Consider the following 24,111-nt stretch of genomic DNA (forward strand, 5'->3'; position numbering starts at 1 on the left):
GAGTATAACTACTATAATACTGCTCCTATGTACAAGAATATAACTACTATAATACTACTCCTGTGTACAAGAATATAACTACTATAATACTGCTCCCTATGTACAAGAATATAACTACTATAATACTACTCCTGTGTACAAGAATATAACTACTATAATACTGCCCCCTATGTACAAGAATATAACTACTATAATACTGCTCCTATGTACAAGAATGTAACTACTATAATACTGCTCCCTATGTACAAGAATATAACTGCTATAATACTGCTCCTGTGTACAAGAATATAACTACTATAATACTGCCCCCTATGTACAAGAATATAACTACTATAATACTGCTCCTATGTACAAGAATATGAGTACTATAATACTGCCCCTATATACAAGAATATAACTACTATAATACTGCCCCTATGTACAAGAATATAACTACTATAATACTGCTCCTACGTACAAGAATATAACTACTATAATACTGCTCCTATGTACAAGAATATAACTACTATAATACTGCTCCTATGTACAAGAATATAACTACTATAATACTGCCCCTATGTACAAGAATATAACTACTATAATACTACTCCTGTGTACAAGAATATAACTACTATAATACTGCCCCCTATGTACAAGAATATAACTACTATAATACTGCTCCTATGTACAAGAATGTAACTACTATAATACTGCTCCCTATGTACAAGAATATAACTACTATAATACTGCTCCTGTGTACAAGAATATAACTACTATAATACTGCCCCCTATGTACAAGAATATAACTACTATAATACTGCTCCTATGTACAAGAATATGAGTACTATAATACTGCCCCTATATACAAGAATATAACTACTATAATACTGCCCCTATGTACAAGAATATAACTACTATAATACTGCTCCTACGTACAAGAATATAACTACTATAATACTGCTCCTATGTACAAGAATATAACTACTATAATACTGCTCCTATGTACAAGAATATAACTACTATAATACTGCCCCTATGTACAAGAATATAACTACTATAATACTACTCCTGTGTACAAGAATATAACTACTATAATACTGCCCCCTATGTACAAGAATATAACTACTATAATACTGCTCCTATGTACAAGAATGTAACTACTATAATACTGCTCCCTATGTACAAGAATATAACTACTATAATACTGCTCCTGTGTACAAGAATATAACTACTATAATACTGCCCCCTATGTACAAGAATATAACTACTATAATACTGCTCCTATGTACAAGAATATGAGTACTATAATACTGCCCCTATATACAAGAATATAACTACTATAATACTGCCCCTATGTACAAGAATATAACTACTATAATACTGCTCCTACGTACAAGAATATAACTACTATAATACTGCTCCTATGTACAAGAATATAACTACTATAATACTGCTCCTATGTACAAGAATATAACTACTATAATACTGCCCCTATGTACAAGAATATAACTACTATAATACTACTCCTGTGTACAAGAATATAACTACTATAATACTGCCCCCTATGTACAAGAATATAACTACTATAATACTGCTCCTATGTACAAGAATGTAACTACTATAATACTGCTCCCTATGTACAAGAATATAACTACTATAATACTGCTCCTGTGTACAAGAATATAACTACTATAATACTGCTCCCTATGTACAAGAATATAACTACTATAATACTGCCCCTATGTACAAGAATATAACTACTATAATACTGCCCCTATGTACAAGATTATAACTACTATAATACTGCCCCTATGTACAAGATTATAACTACTATAATACTGCCCCCTATGTACAAGAATATAACTACTATAATACTGCCCCTATGTACAAGAGTATAACTATAATACTGCCCCCTATGTACAAGAATATAACTACTATAATACTGCCCCTATGTACAAGAATATAACTACTATAATACTGCCCCTATGTACAAGAGTATAACTACTATAATACTGCTCCTATGTACAAGAATATAACTACTATAATACTGCCCCTATGTACAAGAATATAACTACTATAATACTGCCCCTATGTACAAGATTATAACTACTATAATACTGCTCCTATGTACAAGAATATAACTACTATAATACTGCCCCTATGTACAAGAGTATAACTATAATACTGCCCCTATGTACAAGAATATAACTACTATATAATACTGCCCCTATGTACAAGAATATAACTACTATATAATACTGCCCCTATGTACAAGAATATAACTACTATATAATACTGCCCCTATGTACAAGAATATAACTACTATATAATACTGCCCCTATGTACAAGAATATAACTACTATAATACTGCCCCTATGTACAAGAATATAACTACTATAATACTGCTTCTATGTACAAGAATATAACTACTATAATACTGCTCCTATGTACAAGAATATAACTACCATAATACTGCTCCCTATGTACAAGAATATAACTACCATAATACTGCTCCTATGTACAAGAATATAACTACTATAATACTGCCCCTATGTACAAGCATATAACTACTATAATACTGCTCCTATGTGCAAGAATATAACTACTATAATACTGCCCCCGATGTATAAGAATATAACTACTATAATACTGCCCCCATGTACAAGAATATAACCACTATAATACTGCTGCTATGTACAAGAATATAACTACTATAATACTGCCCCTATGTATAAGAATATAACTACTATAATACTGCCCCCGATGTATAAGAATATAACTACTATAATACTGCTCCTATGTGTCACGGGGAGACTAGGTGAGCGAGAGCTAATAACCCAGGCCCCTGCAATTTCCCTCAGACTAGGGAAATCCTGGCTGACCCTCTACCTGGAGTTTACACTGATGGTGTGCATGTCCAGGCCTCGAACCTCACCCTGCTTCCTGTTTCAACCCTAAGCTGAAACCTGCGCCCACCACCCAGTGAAGAGGTAATTCACCAATACCCACAGTTAGCACAGACAAGGATAAAGGAAAATATACACCACGCCGCAGTCACTCAGGAATACACAATAAATGTGCAGGGTAAAATAAATACAAATATAGGGAGGAGTAAATAAGACAAAGGAAAATACACCACCAGCAACGAATCTCCAGCACCAGCTCTCCACTCCAGACCGACATAACAACGCACAAGACAGAAGCTATAATCGGCGACGCCCAATGATCAGGAGAGCTATTATATAGGCAGTGGGCATGGCCCAGCTTCCAATCCGAGGATCAGGTAAATTAACCCCGGAACAGCTAGATAAAATCTAGCCGACGCCAATGAGCAAATAGTGGTCAAAAGCGGAACTACCGCTGTCTGTCGAACGACCTGGTCTGAACAGCGTCCGACATGACAGTATGTACAAGAATATAACTACTATAATACTGCTCCTATGTACAAGAATATAACTACTATAATACTGCTCCTATGTACAAGAATATAACTACTATAATACTGCCCCTATGTACAACAATATAACTACTATAATACTGCCCCTATGTACAAGAATATAACTACTATAATACTGCTCCTATGTACAAGAATATAACTACTATAATACTGCTCCTATATACAAGAATATAACTACTATAATACTGCTCCTATGTACAAGAATATAACTACTATAATACTGCCCCCTATATACAAGAATATAGCTACTATAATACTGCTCCTATGTACAAGAATATAACTACTATAATACTGCTCCTATGTACAAGAATATAACTACTATAATACTGCTCCTATGTACAAGAATATAACTACTATAATACTCCTCCTATGTACAAGAATATAACTGCTATAATACTGCTCCTATGTACAAGAATATAACTACTATAATACTGCCCCTCTGTACAAGAATATAACTACTATAATACTGCCCCTCTGTACAAGAATATAACTACTATAATACTGTCTCTATGTACAAGAATATAACTACTATAATACTGCTCCTATGTACAAGAATATAACTACTATAATACTGCCCCCTATGTACAAGAATATAACTACTATAATACTGCTCCTATGTACAAGAATATAACTACTATAATACTGCTCCTATGTACAAGAATATAACTACTATAATACTGCCCCTATGTACAAGAATATAACTACTATAATACTGCTCCCTATGTACAAGAATATAACTACTATAATACTGCCGCTATGTACAAGAATATAACTACTATAATACTGCTCCTATATACAAGAATATAACTACTATAATACTGCTCCTATGTACAAGAATATAACTACTATAATACTGCTCCCATGTACAAGAATATAACTACTATAATACTGCCCCCTATGTACAAGAATATAACTACTATAATACTGCCTTTATGTACAAGAATATAACTACTATAATACTGCTCCTATGTACAAGAATATAACTACTATAATACTGCTCCTATGTACAAGAATATAACTACTATAATACTGCTCCTATGTACAAGAATATAACTACTATAATACTGCCCCTATGTACAAGAATATAACTACTATAATACTGCTCCTATGTACAAGAATATAACTACTATAATACTGCCCCTATTTACAAGAATATAACTACTATAATACTGCCCCTATGTACAAGAATATAACTACTATAATACTGCCCCTATGTACAAGAATATAACTACTATAATACTGCTCCTATGTACAAGAATATAACTACTATAATACTGCTCCTATGTACAAGAATATAACTACTATAATACTGCCCCCTATGTACAAGAATATAACTACTATAATACTGCCTCTATGTACAAGAATATAACTGCTATAATACTGCCCCTATGTACAAGACTATAACTACTATAATACTGCTCCTATGTACAGGAATATAACTACTATAATACTGCCCCTATGTACAAGAATATAACTACTATAATACTGCTCCTATGTACAAGAATATAACTACTATAATACTGCCCCCTATGTACAAGAATATAACTACTATAATACTGCTCCTATGTACAAGAATATAACTACTATAATACTGCCCCTATGTACAAGAATATAACTACTATAATACTGTCCCTATGTACAAGAATATAACTACTATAATACTGCTCCTATGTACAAGAATATAACTACTATAATACTGCCCCTATTTACAAGAATATAACTACTATAATACTTCCCCTATGTACAAGAATATAACTACTATAATTCTGCCCCTATTTACAAGAATATAACTACTATAATACTGCTCCTATGTACAAGAATATAACTACTATAATACTGCCCCTATTTACAAGAATATAACTACTATAATACTGCTCCTATGTACAAGAATATAACTACTATAATACTGCCCCTATTTACAAGAATATAACTACTATAATACTGCCCCTATGTACAAGAATATAACTACTATAATACTGCCCCTATGTACAAGATTATAACTACTATAATACTGCCCCCTATGTACAAGAATATAACTACTATAATACTGCCCCTATGTACAAGAGTATAACTATAATACTGCCCCCTATGTACAAGAATATAACTACTATAATACTGCCCCTATGTACAAGAATATAACTACTATAATACTGCCCCTATGTACAAGAGTATAACTACTATAATACTGCTCCTATGTACAAGAATATAACTACTATAATACTGCCCCTATGTACAAGAATATAACTACTATAATACTGCCCCTATGTACAAGATTATAACTACTATAATACTGCTCCTATGTACAAGAATATAACTACTATAATACTGCCCCTATGTACAAGAGTATAACTATAATACTGCCCCTATGTACAAGAATATAACTACTATATAATACTGCCCCTATGTACAAGAATATAACTACTATATAATACTGCCCCTATGTACAAGAATATAACTACTATATAATACTGCCCCTATGTACAAGAATATAACTACTATATAATACTGCCCCTATGTACAAGAATATAACTACTATAATACTGCCCCTATGTACAAGAATATAACTACTATAATACTGCTTCTATGTACAAGAATATAACTACTATAATACTGCTCCTATGTACAAGAATATAACTACCATAATACTGCTCCCTATGTACAAGAATATAACTACCATAATACTGCTCCTATGTACAAGAATATAACTACTATAATACTGCCCCTATGTACAAGCATATAACTACTATAATACTGCTCCTATGTGCAAGAATATAACTACTATAATACTGCCCCCGATGTATAAGAATATAACTACTATAATACTGCCCCTATGTACAAGAATATAACTACTATAATACTGCCCCTATGTACAAGCATATAACTACTATAATACTGCCCCTATGTACAAGAATATAACTACTATAATACTGCCCCCGATGTATAAGAATATAACTACTATAATACTGCTCCTATGTGTCACGGGGAGACTAGGTGAGCGAGAGCTAATAACCCAGGCCCCTGCAATTTCCCTCAGACTAGGGAAATCCTGGCTGACCCTCTACCTGGAGTTTACACTGATGGTGTGCATGTCCAGGCCTCGAACCTCACCCTGCCTCCTGTTTCAACCCTAAGCTGAAACCTGCGCCCACCACCCAGTGAAGAGGTAATTCACCAATACCCACAGTTAGCACAGACAAGGATAAAGGAAAATATACACCACGCCGCAGTCACTCAGGAATACACAATAAATGTGCAGGGTAAAATAAATACAAATATAGGGAGGAGTAAATAAGACAAAGGAAAATACAGCACCAGCAACGAATCTCCAGCACCAGCTCTCCACTCCAGACCGACATAACAACGCACAAGACAGAAGCTATAATCGGCGACGCCCAATGATCAGGAGAGCTATTATATAGGCAGTGGGCATGGCCCAGCTTCCAATCCGAGGATCAGGTAAATTAACCCCGGAACAGCTAGATAAAATCTAGCCGACGCCAATGAGCAAATAGTGGTCAAAAGCGGAACTACCGCTGTCTGTCGAACGACCTGGTCTGAACAGCGTCCGACATGACAGTATGTACAAGAATATAACTACTATAATACTGCTCCTATGTACAAGAATATAACTACTATAATACTGCTCCTATGTACAAGAATATAACTACTATAATACTGCCCCTATGTACAACAATATAACTACTATAATACTGCTCCTATGTACAAGAATATAACTACTATAATACTCCTCCTATGTACAAGAATATAACTGCTATAATACTGCTCCTATGTACAAGAATATAACTACTATAATACTGCCCCTCTGTACAAGAATATAACTACTATAATACTGCCCCTCTGTACAAGAATATAACTACTATAATACTGTCTCTATGTACAAGAATATAACTACTATAATACTGCTCCTATGTACAAGAATATAAATACTATAATACTGCTCCCTATGTACAAGAATATAACTACTATAATACTGCCGCTATGTACAAGAATATAACTACTATAATACTGCTCCTATATACAAGAATATAACTACTATAATACTGCTCCTATGTACAAGAATATAACTACTATAATACTGCTCCCATGTACAAGAATATAACTACTATAATACTGCCCCTATGTACAAGAATATAACTACTATAATACTGCCTCTATGTACAAGAATATAACTACTATAATACTGCTCCTATGTACAAGAATATAACTACTATAATACTGCTCCTATGTACAAGAATATAACTACTATAATACTGCTCCTATGTACAAGAATATAACTACTATAATACTGCCCCTATGTACAAGAATATAACTACTATAATACTGCCCCTATTTACAAGAATATAACTACTATAATACTGCTCCTATGTACAAGAATATAACTACTATAATACTGCCCCTATTTACAAGAATATAACTACTATAATACTGCCCCTATGTACAAGAATATAACTACTATAATACTGCTCCTATGTACAAGAATATAACTACTATAATACTGCCCCTATTTACAAGAATATAACTACTATAATACTGCCCCTATTTACAAGAATATAACTACTATAATACTGCCCCTATGTACAAGAATATAACTACTATAATACTGCTCCTATGTACAAGAATATAACTACTATAATACTGCCCCTATTTACAAGAATATAACTACTATAATACCGCCCCTATTTACAAGAATATAACTACTATAATACTGCTCCTATGTACAAGAATATAACTACTATAATACTGCCCCTATTTACAAGAATATAACTACTATAATACTGCCCCTATTTACAAGAATATAACTACTATAATACTGCCCCTATGTACAAGAATATAACTACTATAATACTGCCCCTATTTACAAGAATATAACTACTATAATACTGCTCCTATGTACAAGAATATAACTACTATAATACTGCCCCTATTTACAAGAATATAACTACTATAATACTGCCCCTATGTACAAGAATATAACTACTATAATACTGCTCCTATATACAAGAATATAACTACTATAATTCTGCTCTTGGGTTTGAAATAAATGTTAGCGTTAGAGTAAAATATCCTATTAAGTTCTTCACTTGGTCAACATTTCCTTGTCATAACCTTTAATTTAATACTCAGAGGCTTTACTGACTCCTTCTTTTCTAGATTCGATCCTTTGTTCGTCAGATCCTGGAAGGTTTAGATTATTTGCACCATAAAAACATTCTGCATCTGGACATTAAGGTAATTTTCCTACTTATCTTGCAATGTCCAAACCCGTAGACAATGAAGGATCATAGCGAATCTGCAGCTCATAAGTTGTCCTTCCCTTTGATGGTCTAGTGTAATGTCCTAAATCATCACTGGAGCAATGTTACTTTCCCCTGTGTTAGTGTCCCCTGTGTTCTATGTAACTGTATTACAGTAGGTATTTTTTTTTTTTGGGGGGGGGGATAATCACTATTCATACAAAAAAACAGTTCAACATATTGCATAATGTTGCTAAGATTGATAACATTGTAACAGATAATTGACATCAACAGAACCATTGTATATTAACATTATTGGATTCAATGTGTCCACTTTACAGCCGGAGAACATTTTAATGGCGGACATGATCAGTGACCAGATACGGATATGTGACTTTGGAAATGCTCAGGAGCTGAATATTGGAGAAGCGCAGTACTGCAAATATGGGACCCCTGAATTTGTGGCACCTGAAATTGTGAACCAGATGCCAATCTCTCCAGTTTCAGATATATGGTACTGCCCCATACATGCAGCAATATAACTGTCTGAATGATGCCTCCTATGTATAGTACAAGAATGATATTAGTATAATACTCCCCCTAGATACAAGAATATAACTACTATAATACTGCTCCTATGTACAAGAATATAACTACTATAATACTGCTCCTATGTACAAGAATATAACTACTATAATACTGCACCTATGTACAAGAATATAACTACTATAATACTGCTCCTATATACAAGACTATAAATACTATAATACTGCCCCCTATGTACAAGAATATAACTGCTATAATACTGCTCCTATGTACAAGAATATAACTACTATAATACTGCCCCTATGTACAAGAATATAGCTACTATAATACTGCCCCTATGTACAAGAATATAACTACTATAATACTGCCTCTATGTACAAGAATATAACTACTGTAATACTGCTCCTATGTACAAGAATATAACTACTATAATACTGCCCCTATGTACAAGAATATAACTACTATAATACTGCCCCTATGTACAAGAATATAACTACTATAATACTGCCTCTATGTACAAGAATATAACTACTGTAATACTGCTCCTATGTACAAGACTATAACTACTATAATACTGCCCCTATGTACATGAATATAACTACTATAATACTGCCCCTATATACAAGAATATAACTACTATAATACTGCCCCTATATACAAGAATATAACTACTATAATACTGCCCCTATATACAAGAATATAACTACTATAATACTGCCCCTATATACAAGAATATAACTACTATAATACTGCCCCCTATGTACAAGAATATTACTACTATAATACTGCTCCTATGTACAAGAATATAACTGCTATAATACTGCTTTTATGTACAAGAATATTACTACTATAATATTGCTCCTATATACAAGAATATAACTACTATAATACTGCCCCTATGTACAAGAATATAACTACTATAATACTGCTCGCTATGTACAAGAATATAACTACTATACTACTGCCTCTATATACAACAATATAACTACTATAATACTGCCCCTATATACAAGAATATAACTGCTATAATACTGCTCCTATGTACAAGAATATAACTACTATAATACTGCTCCTATGTACAATACTTCTGTCTCTTTATCTAATATTACTTTGTTATTTTCTAGGCCAGTTGGAGTTCTGACATATTTATGGTGAGATGATACTATTGGTGTATTTTTTCTTCTTTTTGTTTGTTTTTAGCTTTCATTCTTACATGTTGTCAGTGTATAAATGTAACATTTGGTCGTTGATTTGTTAGGGTATGTGCACACGTCAGGATTTCTTGCAGAAATTTTCCTGACAAAAAACGGACATTTCTGCCAGAAATCCGCATGCTTTTTTTTGGTGCGTTTTTTGTGTGTTTTTTCCCAAATGCATAGAATAGCGGGAAAAACGCAGAAAATCCTCAAAATTACTGAACATGCTGCTTTTTTTACCGCGATGCGTTTTTTTCGCAGAAAAAAAACGCATCATGTGCACAAAACATGCAGAATGCATTCTAAATGATAGGATGCATAATGTATGCGTTTTTAATGAGCTTTTATAGTGTTTTTATCGCGAAAAAATGTGAAAAAAAACCGCAAACAAACCTGAACGTGTGCACATACCCTTAGTCTGCAGTAATTATACTTTGTCATTATATGGCGGATTACCATCTGCTTTATATAGCAATATTGGTTGTACATGTTACAAATACTCATGACATCATGTTCCGCTTCCTTGCAGTCTGACCGGAGTGTCCCCTTTTGTTGGGGAGAATGATTACACCACGCTGATGAACATACGAGGCTACACGGTGGCGTTTGAAGAGAAGATGTTTGCTGATCTTACACGGGAGGCACGAGGATTCTTAATTAAGGTCCTCAGCAGTGAGAAACTGTGAGTACGACTGGTGTCATTTGCAAAGTCCCTTTGTTTCTGGAGTAAGATCAGGTAGATTTCTGCTCTGCAGACGAGGTGTAAAGTGATATCCGCCTGGTTACTGAAGGTGAGATTACACATCACAAACACAATGTAAACAGTCACCTAATAAGGGGCCATGATGACCCATCACTGACAGCTGCAGTGCCTCTTTAGAGAATCAGCCATAGTGTCCCTCATCATAATGTCCAGGCTGCTCACCCAACAGTGCCAATCACTGTGCCCCAATAATAATTCAGTTCAGTTTCTAAGAACACAAACACACACAGTGCCCCCATAATACTCCTGGCCACATTGCCCCCAAGAGTAGATATACATAGTGCCTCCATAATACTCCTGGTCAGAGTGCCCCCAAGAGCAGCCAGACATAGTTCTCCCATAATACTCCTGGTCAGAGTGCCCCCATAATACTCCTGGTTACAATGCCCCCAAGGGCAGCCAGACACAGTGCCCCCATAATATTCCTGGCCACAGTGCCCCCATAATACTCCTGGCCACAATGCCCCCAAGAGCAGATATACATAGTGCCCCCATAATACTCCTGGTCAGAGTGCCCCATAATATTCCTGGTCACAGTGCCCCCATAATACTCCTGGTTACAGTGCCCCCAAGAGCAGCCAGACACAGTGCCCCCATATTATTCCTGGCCACAGTGCCCCCATAATACTCCTGGTTACAGTGCCCCCAAGGGCAGCCAGACACAGTGCCCCCATAATATTCCTGGCCACAGTGCCCCCATAATACTCCTGGTTACAGTGCCCCCTAGAGCAGCTAGACACAGTGCCCCCATAATATTCCTGGCCACAGTGCCCCAGAACACAATCAGACATAGTGCCCCCCTAAGACAGCTGTACACAGTGCCCCCGTATCATTGCTGAAAACCTTACCCCAATAACACAATATCCTCATGTTACAACTCTATACAATTCCCCATCTAGACACAGCGCCCAATATAATATTGCTGGCCACAGTGCCCCCGTAATATTGCTGGCCACAGTGCCCCCGTAATATTGCTGGCCACAGTGCCCCCGTAATATTGCTGGCCACAGTGCCCCCGTAACGCAGCCAGATAACATTTCTCTGATTATTTGTGGGGACAGGTCCACTGCTCCACTAGCCCGCATGGCACAACTGCTCGCCATTAGCAGACTCCTCATATACAAGGCGCAATATCACTAATGTTCTCATTTGTTTGCGTAGGAGACTCAATGCCGAAGAAAGTCTGGAACATCCCTGGTTTAAGGTGAGCCGAGCTCCGAGTGCAGTACATCTAAGGGCTGTCCCACACGTCCAGATAATTCCGGTACCGGAATAAATCGGTACCGGAGTTATCCGTGTCCGTGTGCCTGGGAACTCACGGAGGCCATACTTGCGGCACACGTGTGCCGCCCGTATGGCGAGTGGGTACCACACGGAGCGTGTGGTACCCACTCTGCATGGTGCTGAAGCTGCGATTCATATCTTCCCTGCAGCAGCGTTTGCTGCAGAGAAAATATGAAGAATAGTGTTTAAAATAAAGATCCATGTGTCCGCCGCCCCCCCCACCCCCTGTGCGCCCCCCCCGCTGGTCAGAAAATACTTACCCGCCTCCCTCGCTGCTTCCTGGTCTGGCCGCGGCTTCTCCTGCATGCGGTCACGTGGGGCCGATCATTTACAGTCATGAATATGTGGCTCCACCTCCCATAGGGGCGGAGCCGACTATTCATGATTGTAAATGATCGGCCCCACGTGACCGCATACAGTAGGAGGCGCGGCCAGACCAGGAAGGAGCGAGGGAGCGGGTAAGTATTTTCTGACCAGCGGGGGGGCGCACAGGGGGTGGGGGGGGCGGCGGACACCTAAATCTTTATTTTTAACACTATTCTTCATATTTTCTCTACAGCAAACGCTGCTGCAGGGAAGATATGAATACCGGCTTCAGCACCATGTGGGGGGGGGACAGCGCTTACTGTAGCGCTGTCTCCTGCACGCACACGGACCCCAGACGGAGAATGTCCGTGTGAGGTCCGTGTTTTACGCGGACCCATTGACTCTATTGGGTCCGTGTAAAACGTGCGCTCCCACGAACACTGACATGTCTCCGTGTTTGGCACACGGAGACACGGTCCGCAAAAAATCAATGACATCTGCACAGATGCATTGATTTTTATGGGTCTACGTGTGTCAGTGTCTCCGGTACGTGAGGAAACTGTCACCTCACGTACCGGAGCCACTGATGTGTGAAACCGGCCTTAGGAGGACGATGGGGTGGTAGTAATCTAATCAGCAAGCGACTGGGCAGTATCTCCAACTATAAGTAATTAGTGGTACTGCAATTAAAGGGAAAATGTACTAAAAACTGAAAATGTTTGTGGCCTTTAAGATGAGTGCCATAATGGTGGGGGAACTTAAAGGGGGTCTGCAATATTAGACAGACTTGGTTGTGGTCTTAAACAATAAGGCACCTGAAGCTTCTTATTTATTGACTTTTTTTTTCAGACTTTATCCAAAGGTAAAAATATCAGTACAGACCATATCAAACTCTTCCAGTCTCGACGGAAGTGGCAGGTGAGTTTTGAAAAGTCTTAGCAGTGCAGCTTTCAGTGCTGTTGCGGCCTCACCGGGTAATATTGTGTTTGCTTTTTCTTAATCAGCGATCTTTAATCAGCTTCAAATCCAACATGGTGATGAGGTCTATCCCAGAGCTCCTACAAGACACAAGCAACCACTTGTCTATTGCCGTCCCCAGGCATCCTAAAGAGTCAACAAGCTTGTCATCTTCTTCAGACTCGGATGATCTTGAAGAGCTTCCATATGTCCCCATGCCACTTCAAGTACAGTTCTCTGGTTCTCGAATGTCCCTTAATGAAATCCCGACAGATGAGGAGCAGTCTTCTCAGTGCCCTGAAGATGCCAGCACTCTAGAACTTGTGGAGAGAGAAGAAGAGGCAGACAACAGTAAAATTGCAGAACCAGAAGTACAAAATAGAGAGATCACAGAGTCACTGAGCAAACGTCCTAAGGGATCACTGACAAGAAAGAAATCGAGTGAAGCTGAAGCCGGCTCGTCTTCAGACGATGAGGCCTCGGAATCCCACAAGAAGAAGGAGCCACTAAGAAAACCTCTTAAAAAAGGATCAAGTCTTGAATCTTCGGAAATCCCTGATGAACTGGTGGTAGCACGTAGAGGAGAATTGAGAAGAGGAAGCTCTGCAGACAGCGCTCTCTTACTCAATGTGTCTACTGATGATGGGGAAGAAAGGGATACCCTTGATCGAGGTATGACCAAAGCTGCTTCTATGGAGCTACCAACACGAAACCGCAGCCCACTGAGGCGACGAAAGTTAGGGTCAGCTGACGAGGAGTATGCCCAACGTCTGGATTTAATGCGGCAACGGTTATTGAGGGGCAGTTCTGCAGATAACAAGCTGAGTGGGCTTAGAGGACCTCTGATGGAAACTCTCTCCTTCGATAAAAAACGAGCTGAACAGATGTCCCCTCACTCCCCTCGTTCTGAGCACACGCAGTCTTCACCCATCCCTTCTATAAAATTGACACGCGCTGCTTCCAGTGAAGCAGCTCCTGGACGGGATTCATCAGAAGAAAGAGTCTTACGAAAAACCAGCTCTTTCTCCCATGGGGACACAGAACCCCTAGTTCTTCATCGTAGGTCTGGAGCACCCCTGGAAATTCCTCTCGCTCAGTTAGAAGCACAGCGCCTGAAGGAGTCTCCATCTCTGTCCGCTCTGACCGACCAGTCACGTTTTGATTCCCGTCCTCAAACTCCTCGTGAGATTCCTCCCAAGTCTCTGACTCCTGATCCAACCACAGACGATTCGGCTTTGGAAACTCAGAATGGGAAAGTTGATGAAGACAAGTCACAAACGTTGAAACACAAGCTTGATAAAAGTTCAAATGAGAACTTGGAAATTATACTTCCCAAAGCCACTCCTTTGGTAGAGGACACAATACCCAAAAAACAAACGCCAAGTATCCAGATGGAGCAGCCAACAATAAAGCCACCCGAAAATGAGACAGAAAGTATCAAAAGCGATGTTCCTGTACAGCCGATATCACCAAAACCTGAAGAATCCACAATAAAACCAGTGGAGGATTCCTCTCCTGCACAAGATACAGATGAAAAACCTTCATTGACCCAAACCAAAGGTCCCACACCAGTGATTTCTTCTGTTTCTTCCATCCAGAAGAATGATACTTTAACGACTGTCCAATCACCATTGCCAAGTCAGTCTAATGTAAAATCTCAATTGCCAAGATCATCCATTGTCTCAACACCTGCACCAAGTCCAACTATTGTCCCATCCCCTCTACCAAGTTCAGGCACTGGGCAAACATCTACATCAAGTCTTCCATCTGCTCCAACTATGCCAAGACCAGTAAGCGTCTCATCTACTTTGCCAAGATCAGGTATAATCCCATCTTTTTCACCCAGTAAAGCAGTTTCCTCATCAACTTTGCCAAGGTCTCAAGGTGCTACAAGTCTTATATCAAGTTCACGTGTTGCCCAGTCTACTTCATCAAGCCCAGCAGTATCTACATCAAGTTTGCCAAGACCTGGAGGAGTTCCTTCTCTTTCACCAACCTATATAACAAAATCTGCCTCTGTGCCATCATCTTTGTCTATGCCAAGACAAGAGTCCACGCAAATGGCAATGAAGACACCAGGTCCTCAACTTCCATCAGCAGATGTATCTGCTCTCAAACTCCAACCTGCAAATGCACCAACCCCTAAACCATCACCTTATGCAGAGATGATGCAAACTCTTCAGTTAGGTTCTTCAGAAGAAGAATCTCAAGTACAAACCAAAAAGATTGAAGGGCCACAGAAAATTTCACCTTCCAAGGAAAAACTAAGCTCGTCTGTAGCCACCAACCTGGATCCAAAAGTAACTAAAGATGAAACGGCACAACCCCCAGGGTTTTCAAAGCTTGAAGAGCCGCCAAAAGCTGCAAGCACAGAGGACGTCCAGTATATTAGCAACATCGATTCTGAAGAAGTGTTTGAAGCTAAGTTTAAGAGGAATCGTGAGTCTTCTCTGACTCGAGGACTGAAGATGTTAACCAGGACTTGGTCAGAGGAAAAGAATTTATCATCGACACATGCAACTCGGGAAGAGGAAATGTACCGGCCCAGTCCTGTAGGTGTACCACTGGAGTTCTTAGTCCCGGCAGCTTTAGGAGTAGATGATAGGTCAAGGTCTATGCAGGACCTGTCAAATGCAGAAAGGGACCCAAGCTTTATGAGAAGACTATCCCAACGTTTCAGGAAATCACCAACCACTGAGCGTAAGCAAACACCTTCCGAAGATATAGATGGAACCAGTTCACTGGGAAGACGCCTTTCTTGGAATTTAGGAAGAGGAAGTTCCAAAGAAAGAAAAGACAATGAAAGCCTAAAATCAGACAATGGATCAATAGAAACAATCTCAGTGGACAAGGAGCAGAAGTCCAGCGAATCTCCAGTGTTGGCAATGAGGAGGAAGATTGGAAACACCATGGAGCGTCTGTCCTCCAAACTTCGAAGCCAGTCAGAGGAAAGAAGAGAAGTAGAGTCTACTGACAGAAACGAGGACAGACCGGAGAGAAGAACCCCACTATTGTCCCTGCTCAGGAGATCTAACTCTGAGGGCGAGAACTTACGAAAGTTAGAAATACCCCAGAACCAGCTTGCCTCTCAGTCTGGTTCATCGCGGTCTAAAGAATCCGTCAACTCGGGACTAAGCATCAAGTCAGAAATGGTGGAGAAAGGTCAGTGTCATGGAGCATGTACTATGTGTTAGATACCACCATTATTCTTAATACCTAATCAAGTGTTCAAAGTGTCCACCAATAAAGTGCTTTGGAGCAGAGACTCCTGATTCATTAAAAGGCTCACGCCTCTTATAAATCAGGCGAGGTGCGTAGTGGTGTGCGCTGCTGGAGTAAGATTTGTGGTGTCGTGAACGCTGCTGCTCGTCATGAATTTGATCAGCGGGGTTCATCACGCTCCATTCCGTCCGTGTTCAGCCCACTTTATCAGAACTGGGGCGAGAACGGCGTAAAGACACCAAAAGTTGCATTCTTGCATTTATCCCCATTGTTTTGATGAATTATGGGCCTAAAATGATTTTCGTAGGCCAGCCCCTTTGATTTTGCTGAAAGTCTCCCAAGAATCGAGCGCCCGGACCCTGATACATGTGGGACATTAGCATACCAAGTTTAAGTTCCGGAAGAAAAATTCCATTGGTGTAATGGTGATTAATGGCCAACATTTCCTGGCATATTTTAATGTACAGCAGCTGTAGATTGGTGCCAGAATTTTGGCCTTTTTAATAATTTTCGCTTATTAAGTTGTTGTTCTTTTTTCACGACTTTTGAAATCTCTCAAGTGACGAGAAAAGTTTCACATTTTGCACAAATTTAAAACTTTTGAAAAGTTTTAAAACTTAAATCAAAACCTGGCATCAACGTTTTAATAAATAAGGCCATGATATGAGATCACTATGTGGCAGAAAGTGAAGTTACAGGTATGACCACCATTGTTGCATCTCTAGGTGCATTTATTTGTGACTCTTTGCAGAGCTTCCAGCTTCTTGGAGAAGGGATCCGTCACATTTTGCCTGTTGAATGGTCATTGCTGTAATTTCTGGATTCTGCTTTACAGATGACAGGAGATCCAGGTGGGATCGCTGGGGTCTCTCACGTAGTAAGAAGGACAAGATGACATCCCAGCCTTGTATTCCAGCCAGCCTGATGAGTGAGGATGGGAACATAGTAGGAAGGCAGTACATCCGCAATGAATCAGGTAGGAGATGTAGGCAGGCTTTTACATCATTGTTGTTAATGTGTTTTGTTTTATTTACTTGAAATTTGTTATTTGTTTATTCTAAATTATAAAACAATAGGAAAAAAGAAACATAAATAAAAATAATAATAAAGTGCCATTCAGTCTGCCACACGTTTCACCCACCGGCGGTGACATCTTTAGAGGTAATGTAGCATTACATGCCGAATCCATGAGCGTTCTCCCCCGTCAATATAAACACTTGATTAATACATTATTAATATATTATTATATGTATTCATATGTTAACATTTCATCCTGGAGGAGCCCTTCCTCCACGGTCGAATCTAGGCACAAGTGTGATCGTGTTAAAAAAAAAAAAATTCAACCCTGTGGCCTTCTATGGCAGAAGACTAACTAGTGGTCAATTGGTAGAAAAGGTCATCATCATATCTGAGTATGAAAGTAGAGGAACGGACAAAACAGCATAGTCATAAGAAAATAAATGTTTATTTGAGCTGATACCTACAGTAAGAGCCAATAACTCAGATTCAATCCCTCATTAATACTCCTCTCCCTCCTCTCCTTCCCCCTCTCCTTCCACGCTATCAGTGCCGACCTCTTCGTAATCCTTCTCCAGGGCGGCCATGTCCTCCCGAGCCTCAGAGAACTCTCCCTCCTCCATGCCCTCTCCCACATACCAGTGCACGAAGGCTCGCTTGGCGTACATGAGGTCAAACTTGTGGTCTAGACGAGCCCAGGCCTCGGCAATGGCGGTGGTGTTACTCAGCATGCACACAGCGCGCTGCACCTTGGCCAGGTCTCCACCGGGAACCACAGTTGGTGGTTGGTAATTGATACCAACTTTGAACCCTGTTGGGCACCAGTCCACAAACTGGATGGTGCGCTTGGTCTTGATGGTGGCAATGGCGGCATTGACATCCTTAGGTACCACATCACCGCGGTACAGCAGGCAGCAGGCCATGTATTTACCATGTCTGGGGTCACATTTCACCATCTGGTTGGCCGGCTCAAAGCAAGCGTTGGTGATCTCAGCCACTGTGAGCTGCTCATGGTAAGCTTTCTCTGCAGAGATGACGGGGGCATAGGTGGCCAGGGGGAAGTGGATACGGGGGTAGGGCACCAGGTTGGTCTGGAACTCTGTCAAGTCCACATTCAGAGCACCATCAAACCGGAGAGAGGCTGTGATGGAGGACACGATCTGACCGATCAGACGGTTCAGGTTGGTGTAGGTCGGGCGCTCAATGTCCAGGTTCCTGCGACAGATGTCATAGATGGCCTCATTGTCCACCATGAAGGCGCAGTCTGAGTGCTCCAGCGTGGTGTGCGTGGTGAGGATGGAGTTGTATGGCTCAACCACAGCGGTGGAGATCTGGGGGGCAGGGTAGATGGAGAACTCCAGCTTGGACTTCTTGCCATAGTCAACAGAGAGACGTTCCATCAAGAGGGAGGTGAAGCCTGATCCAGTGCCACCACCGAAACTGTGGAAGATGAGGAAGCCCTGGAGACCTGTGCACTGATCCGCCTGATGGAGATGAGACACAATAGAAGATTAGACTTTCATGTTACAGAAGACTGGATTAATAACTCCAAACCAATTGTGTCCTCTATGTTCTACCATCTTTATTGTTGGGTTGGGTTCAATATAATAATAATAATAATCTTTATTTATATAGCGCCAACATATTCCGCAGAGCTTTACAGTTTAACAGTTTCAAACACAACAGTCATAAGTAACAACGTTAACAATACAATAATAAAGCACAATGAGACGACCCTGCTTGTGAGAGCTTACAATCTACAATGAGGTGTGGGAGATACAAAGTACAGTTGTGTATTTATAATGATGTATTTACAATGATGGTCCAGCCATCTTCAGGGGGTGGGGATAGATGGAGATAGTGAATGGGCTACACACGTACCCTTACACATAAAATGACTTTGATTAGTTAACGTGGTAGGCCGCTCTGAACAAATGTGTTTTGAGCGAGCCCCTAAAACTATGCAAGTTGTGGATGGTCCTAATATCTTGGGGTAGAGCATTCCAGAGGATTGGCGCAGCACGGGAGAAGTCTTGGAGTCGGGAGTGGGAGGTGTGGATTAGAGCAGAGGTTAGTTGAAAGTCGTTTGCAGAGCGCAGCGGTCGGTTAGGCCGATAGACAGAAATGAGGGAGGAGATGTAAGGGGGTGCCGCACTGTGAAGAGCTTTGTGGGTGAGAACAAGTACTTTGAATTGTATCCTGTAATGAATGGGCAGCCAGTGTAATGACTGGCGAAGAGCGGATGCATCTGAGTAACGATTAGCTAGATAGACGACCCTGGCTGCTGCATTAAGGATAGACTGGAGAGGGGAAAGTCGAGTAAGGGGGAGGCCAATTAATAGAGAGTTGCAGTAGTCCAGACGGGAGTGGATTAGGGCGACAGTGAGAGTTTTTGTGATCTCCATGGTGAGAAAAGGGCGGATTCTAGAGATGTTCTTTAGGTGTAAGCGGCACGAGCGGGCAAGAGATTGTATATGGGATGTGAAGGAGAGATCGGAGTCAAACATAACACCCAGACAGCGCGCATGCTGCCGGGGTGTTATTATGGTGCCACCCATGAAGAGGGAAACGTCAGGTTTAGGGAGGTTAGTAGATGGTGGGAGCAGAAGAAGTTCAGTTTTGGAGAGGTTGAGTTTCAGATAGAGAGCGGACATGATGTTAGAGACCGCAGACAGACAGTCAGTGGTGTTCTGTAGTACAGCGGGGGTAAGGTCAGGGGCTGACGTGTGTAGTTGTGTGTCATCAGCATAAAGATGGTACTGAAAGCCAAATCTGCTGATGGTCTGTCCAATTGGGGCCGTGTAGAGGGAGAAGAGAAGGGGGCCAAGGACTGAGCCCTAGGGTACCCCGACAGTGAGAGGAAGAGGAGAGGAAGTGGAGCCAGAGAACAGAACACTGAAGGAGCGTTCAGAAAGATAGGAGGAGAACCAGGAGAGAGCAGTGTCCTTAATGCCTAGTGACTGGAGCCTAGAGAGTAGGAGAGGGTGGTCAACAGTGTCGAAAGCTGCAGAAAGGTCGAGGAGAATGAGCAGAGAGTGGTCACCGTTACATTTTGCTGTCAGAAGGTCATTGGTCACCTTGATGAGTGCAGTTTCTGTTGAGTGTAGGGGGCGGAACCCGGACTGTGAAGGGTCTAGGAGGGAGTGAATGGAGAGGTAACGGGTAAGGCGGGAGTAGACCAGGCTCTCCAAGAGTTTAGAGATGAAGGGGAGGTTGGAGACCGGTCTGTAGTTGTTTGTGCAGGATGGGTCGAGAGCGGGTTTTTTTTAATAATGGAGTAATGATAGAGTGTTTGAAGGAGGAGGGGAAAATGCCAGAGGAGAGGGAGAGATTAAAGATTGTAGTTAGGTGAGTTGTGATGACTGGAGAGAGAGACTGGAGGAGGTGTGAGGGAATGGGGTCAGTGGTGCATGTAGTCGGATGAGAAGAAAGAGAGGAGTCTGGAAACTTCTTCTTTTGTGATGGGATCGAATGTGGAGAGTGAGCCAGGGGAAATATAGCAGAATACATGAACACATCTCCATGAACTCACCAGCTTGCGGGTCCTGTCCAGCACCAGGTCAATGATCTCTTTGCCAATGGTGTAATGGCCTCGGGCGTAGTTATTGGCGGCATCTTCCTTGCCGGTGATGAGCTGCTCAGGGTGGAACAGCTGTCTGTAGGTTCCAGTTCTCACCTCGTCTGTAGGAGAGAAATAATGGAGGTTTCTATGTGAGATCCAGAACCATCCGCCCCTCTTATCTCCCCAGATCTTCACTATACTCACCGATCACAGTGGGCTCCAGGTCCACAAACACAGCGCGGGGGACGTGTTTACCAGCCCCCGTCTCACTGAAGAAGGTGTTGAAGGAATCGTCTCCTCCACCGATGGTCTTATCACTGGGCATCTGCCCGTCCGGCTGGATACCGTGTTCCAGGCAGTACAACTCCCAGCAGGCATTGCCCATCTGGACTCCGGCCTGGCCAACGTGGATAGAGATACATTCCCTCTGTATGGGGCAGATGGGGGGATATGATTAGGGTCAGACTATATGCATCAGAATCAGTCACATGGAAGATGTATGTAACAGATCACAGATCTCACACAGACCAGACTGATACATTGTAATAAGTAGTTTATATTGGAGAGAGGACACATAACAGAAGAGACTGGACAATCACACATAGGTCACATATATGGGGCAGGAGATCGGACATAATACATGAGACCGGGCAGCTACATGTGATATTATATAGTCACATATATGAGAGATGACATCGGACAGTCACATACATTTTGGGTGGATGAACTTGGACCAATTAGTTTGGACAATGACAGATGTAATAGTTTAGATACTCAGTAACATGTAGTACATGGGATTGTACAGATGAGATTGTACAGATGAGATTGTACAGATGAGATTGTACAGATGATATTGGATAGATGATATTGGATAGATGAGATTTTACAGATGAGATTGGATAGATGAGATTGTACAGATGATATTGTACAGATGAGATTGGATAGATGAGATTGGATATATGAGATTATACAGATGAGATTGTACAGATGAGATTGTACAGATGAGATTGTACAGATGAGATTGGATAGATGAGATTGGATAGATGAGATTGGATATATGAGATTGTACAGATGAGATTGTACAGATGAGATTGTACAGATGAGATTGGATAGATGAGATTGGATAGATGAGATTGTACAGATGAGGTTGGATAGATGAGATTATACAGATGAGATTGTACAGATGAGAATGGATAGATGAGATTACACAGATGAGATTGTACAGATGAGATTGTACAGATGAGATTGTACAGATGAGATTGTATAGATGAGATTGGATAGATGAGATTGGATATATGAGATTATACAGATGAGATTGTACAGATGAGATTGTACAGATGAGATTGGATAGATGAGATTGGATAGATGAGATTGTACAGATGAGGTTGGATAGATGAGATTATACAGATGAGATTGTACAGATGAGATTGTACAGATGAGATTGTACAGATGAGATTGGATAGATGAGATTGTACAGATGAGGTTGGATAGATGAGATTATACAGATGAGATTGTACAGATGAGAATGGATAGATGAGATTGTACAGATGAGATTGTACAGATGAGATTGTACAGATGAGATTGTACAGATGAGATTGTACAGATGAGATTGTATAGATGAGATTATACAGATGATATTGGATAGATGAGACCGGGCGCTCACCATGGTGTCAGCAGTAGATCTCCAGGCTCCGATAAGTTAGGACTTCGGATGTGGAGGGTTTCTGTCCTCTGTGTTCTCCTCCCTGTATATATATAGGAGTCAGCAGAGTCCTTAGTAACAGGAGCCTGGGCAGGTGACCCCCAATCTCCAGGACACCAGAGCCCTGCCCTGTGTATAACACAACACAGCCGTTACCAGGTATCAGCTCCAGGGCAGAGGGAAGAATGGAGGGAGGGAACGGCGCACAAACCAGGGAGTAACGGCACGCGGACCTGCGGCCGGAGACACGTCTGCTTCTGTTGTGCTTCTAGTCACACAGCTTACTGAGCGGTATATTCCCTTTATTACTCTGCGGTCACAATGATTTCTGCCTTACACAATATGTAAAGATATTTATTTTACGGAGCATAAAATGAAGGTTTTTCTTCTTTGTCTCTTTTACAATTTTATTAAACTTTCTTTAACTTCTACGAGACTTTCACTCTCACGGATACAATCAGACGTCGGTATTTTCTCTCATCCGGGGGAATCGCGCCGATTATGGAAACGACCCTCTGAACAACCTCGGATCCGAGTGTCGCCATGGTCTGCTCCGATTCTCTTGGATCAGAAGATGGAGAACAGAATTTCTCCACCTGCTCCATTGTCTGCGGAAATCGGACCGCACTCCGAGGTTTTCCACGCACCCATAGACTTTAATGAGGGGTGTCCGATTTTAAAGTGAATTCCCAGCTTGCTGCACATCAGCAATGTCCTATAGAATAACATTGGTCTGAGTGCCGTGTGATAGAAGATTGGATCACACCCGTCCGACGTATGCGCTGGTGTGAACGGGCCCTTACAGTAACAGTGTTATACTAAGTTGCCATTTTTCTTTATTACAATACATTATTTCCTGGCAGGT

The 24,111-nt window shown here is 40.6% G+C and overlaps 2 protein-coding genes across 5 annotated transcripts in view; one reads left to right on the plus strand and one right to left on the minus strand.

The window, feature by feature from the left end:
* Positions 1-24,111, plus strand: part of SPEG (striated muscle enriched protein kinase) — a 211,519-nt gene that overhangs the window by 170,918 nt on the left and 16,490 nt on the right. For all 4 annotated transcript variants that reach the window (XM_077273132.1, XM_077273133.1, XM_077273135.1 and 1 more), the window contains 8 exons: positions 8,609-8,686; positions 9,033-9,205; positions 10,362-10,388; positions 10,963-11,115; positions 12,358-12,400; positions 13,636-13,704; positions 13,791-16,905; positions 17,801-17,941. In XM_077273132.1, coding sequence (XP_077129247.1) covers positions 8,609-8,686; positions 9,033-9,205; positions 10,362-10,388; positions 10,963-11,115; positions 12,358-12,400; positions 13,636-13,704; positions 13,791-16,905; positions 17,801-17,941 — 3,799 coding nt within the window. The remainder of the gene's footprint in view (positions 1-8,608; positions 8,687-9,032; positions 9,206-10,361; positions 10,389-10,962; positions 11,116-12,357; positions 12,401-13,635; positions 13,705-13,790; positions 16,906-17,800; positions 17,942-24,111) is intronic.
* On the minus strand, positions 18,411-23,345 carry LOC143784645 (tubulin alpha-1A chain-like). The gene is made up of 4 exons (XM_077273138.1): positions 23,208-23,345; positions 21,749-21,971; positions 21,515-21,663; positions 18,411-19,466 (listed from the first exon to the last, which is right to left on the minus strand). Exons 1-4 carry the CDS (start codon positions 23,208-23,210, stop codon positions 18,483-18,485), a joined length of 1,359 nt encoding a protein of 452 aa, XP_077129253.1. The 5' UTR covers positions 23,211-23,345; the 3' UTR covers positions 18,411-18,482.

Source organism: Ranitomeya variabilis, chromosome 7 (genome assembly GCF_051348905.1).
Source record: "Ranitomeya variabilis isolate aRanVar5 chromosome 7, aRanVar5.hap1, whole genome shotgun sequence".
Lineage (NCBI taxonomy): Eukaryota > Metazoa > Chordata > Amphibia > Anura > Dendrobatidae > Ranitomeya > Ranitomeya variabilis.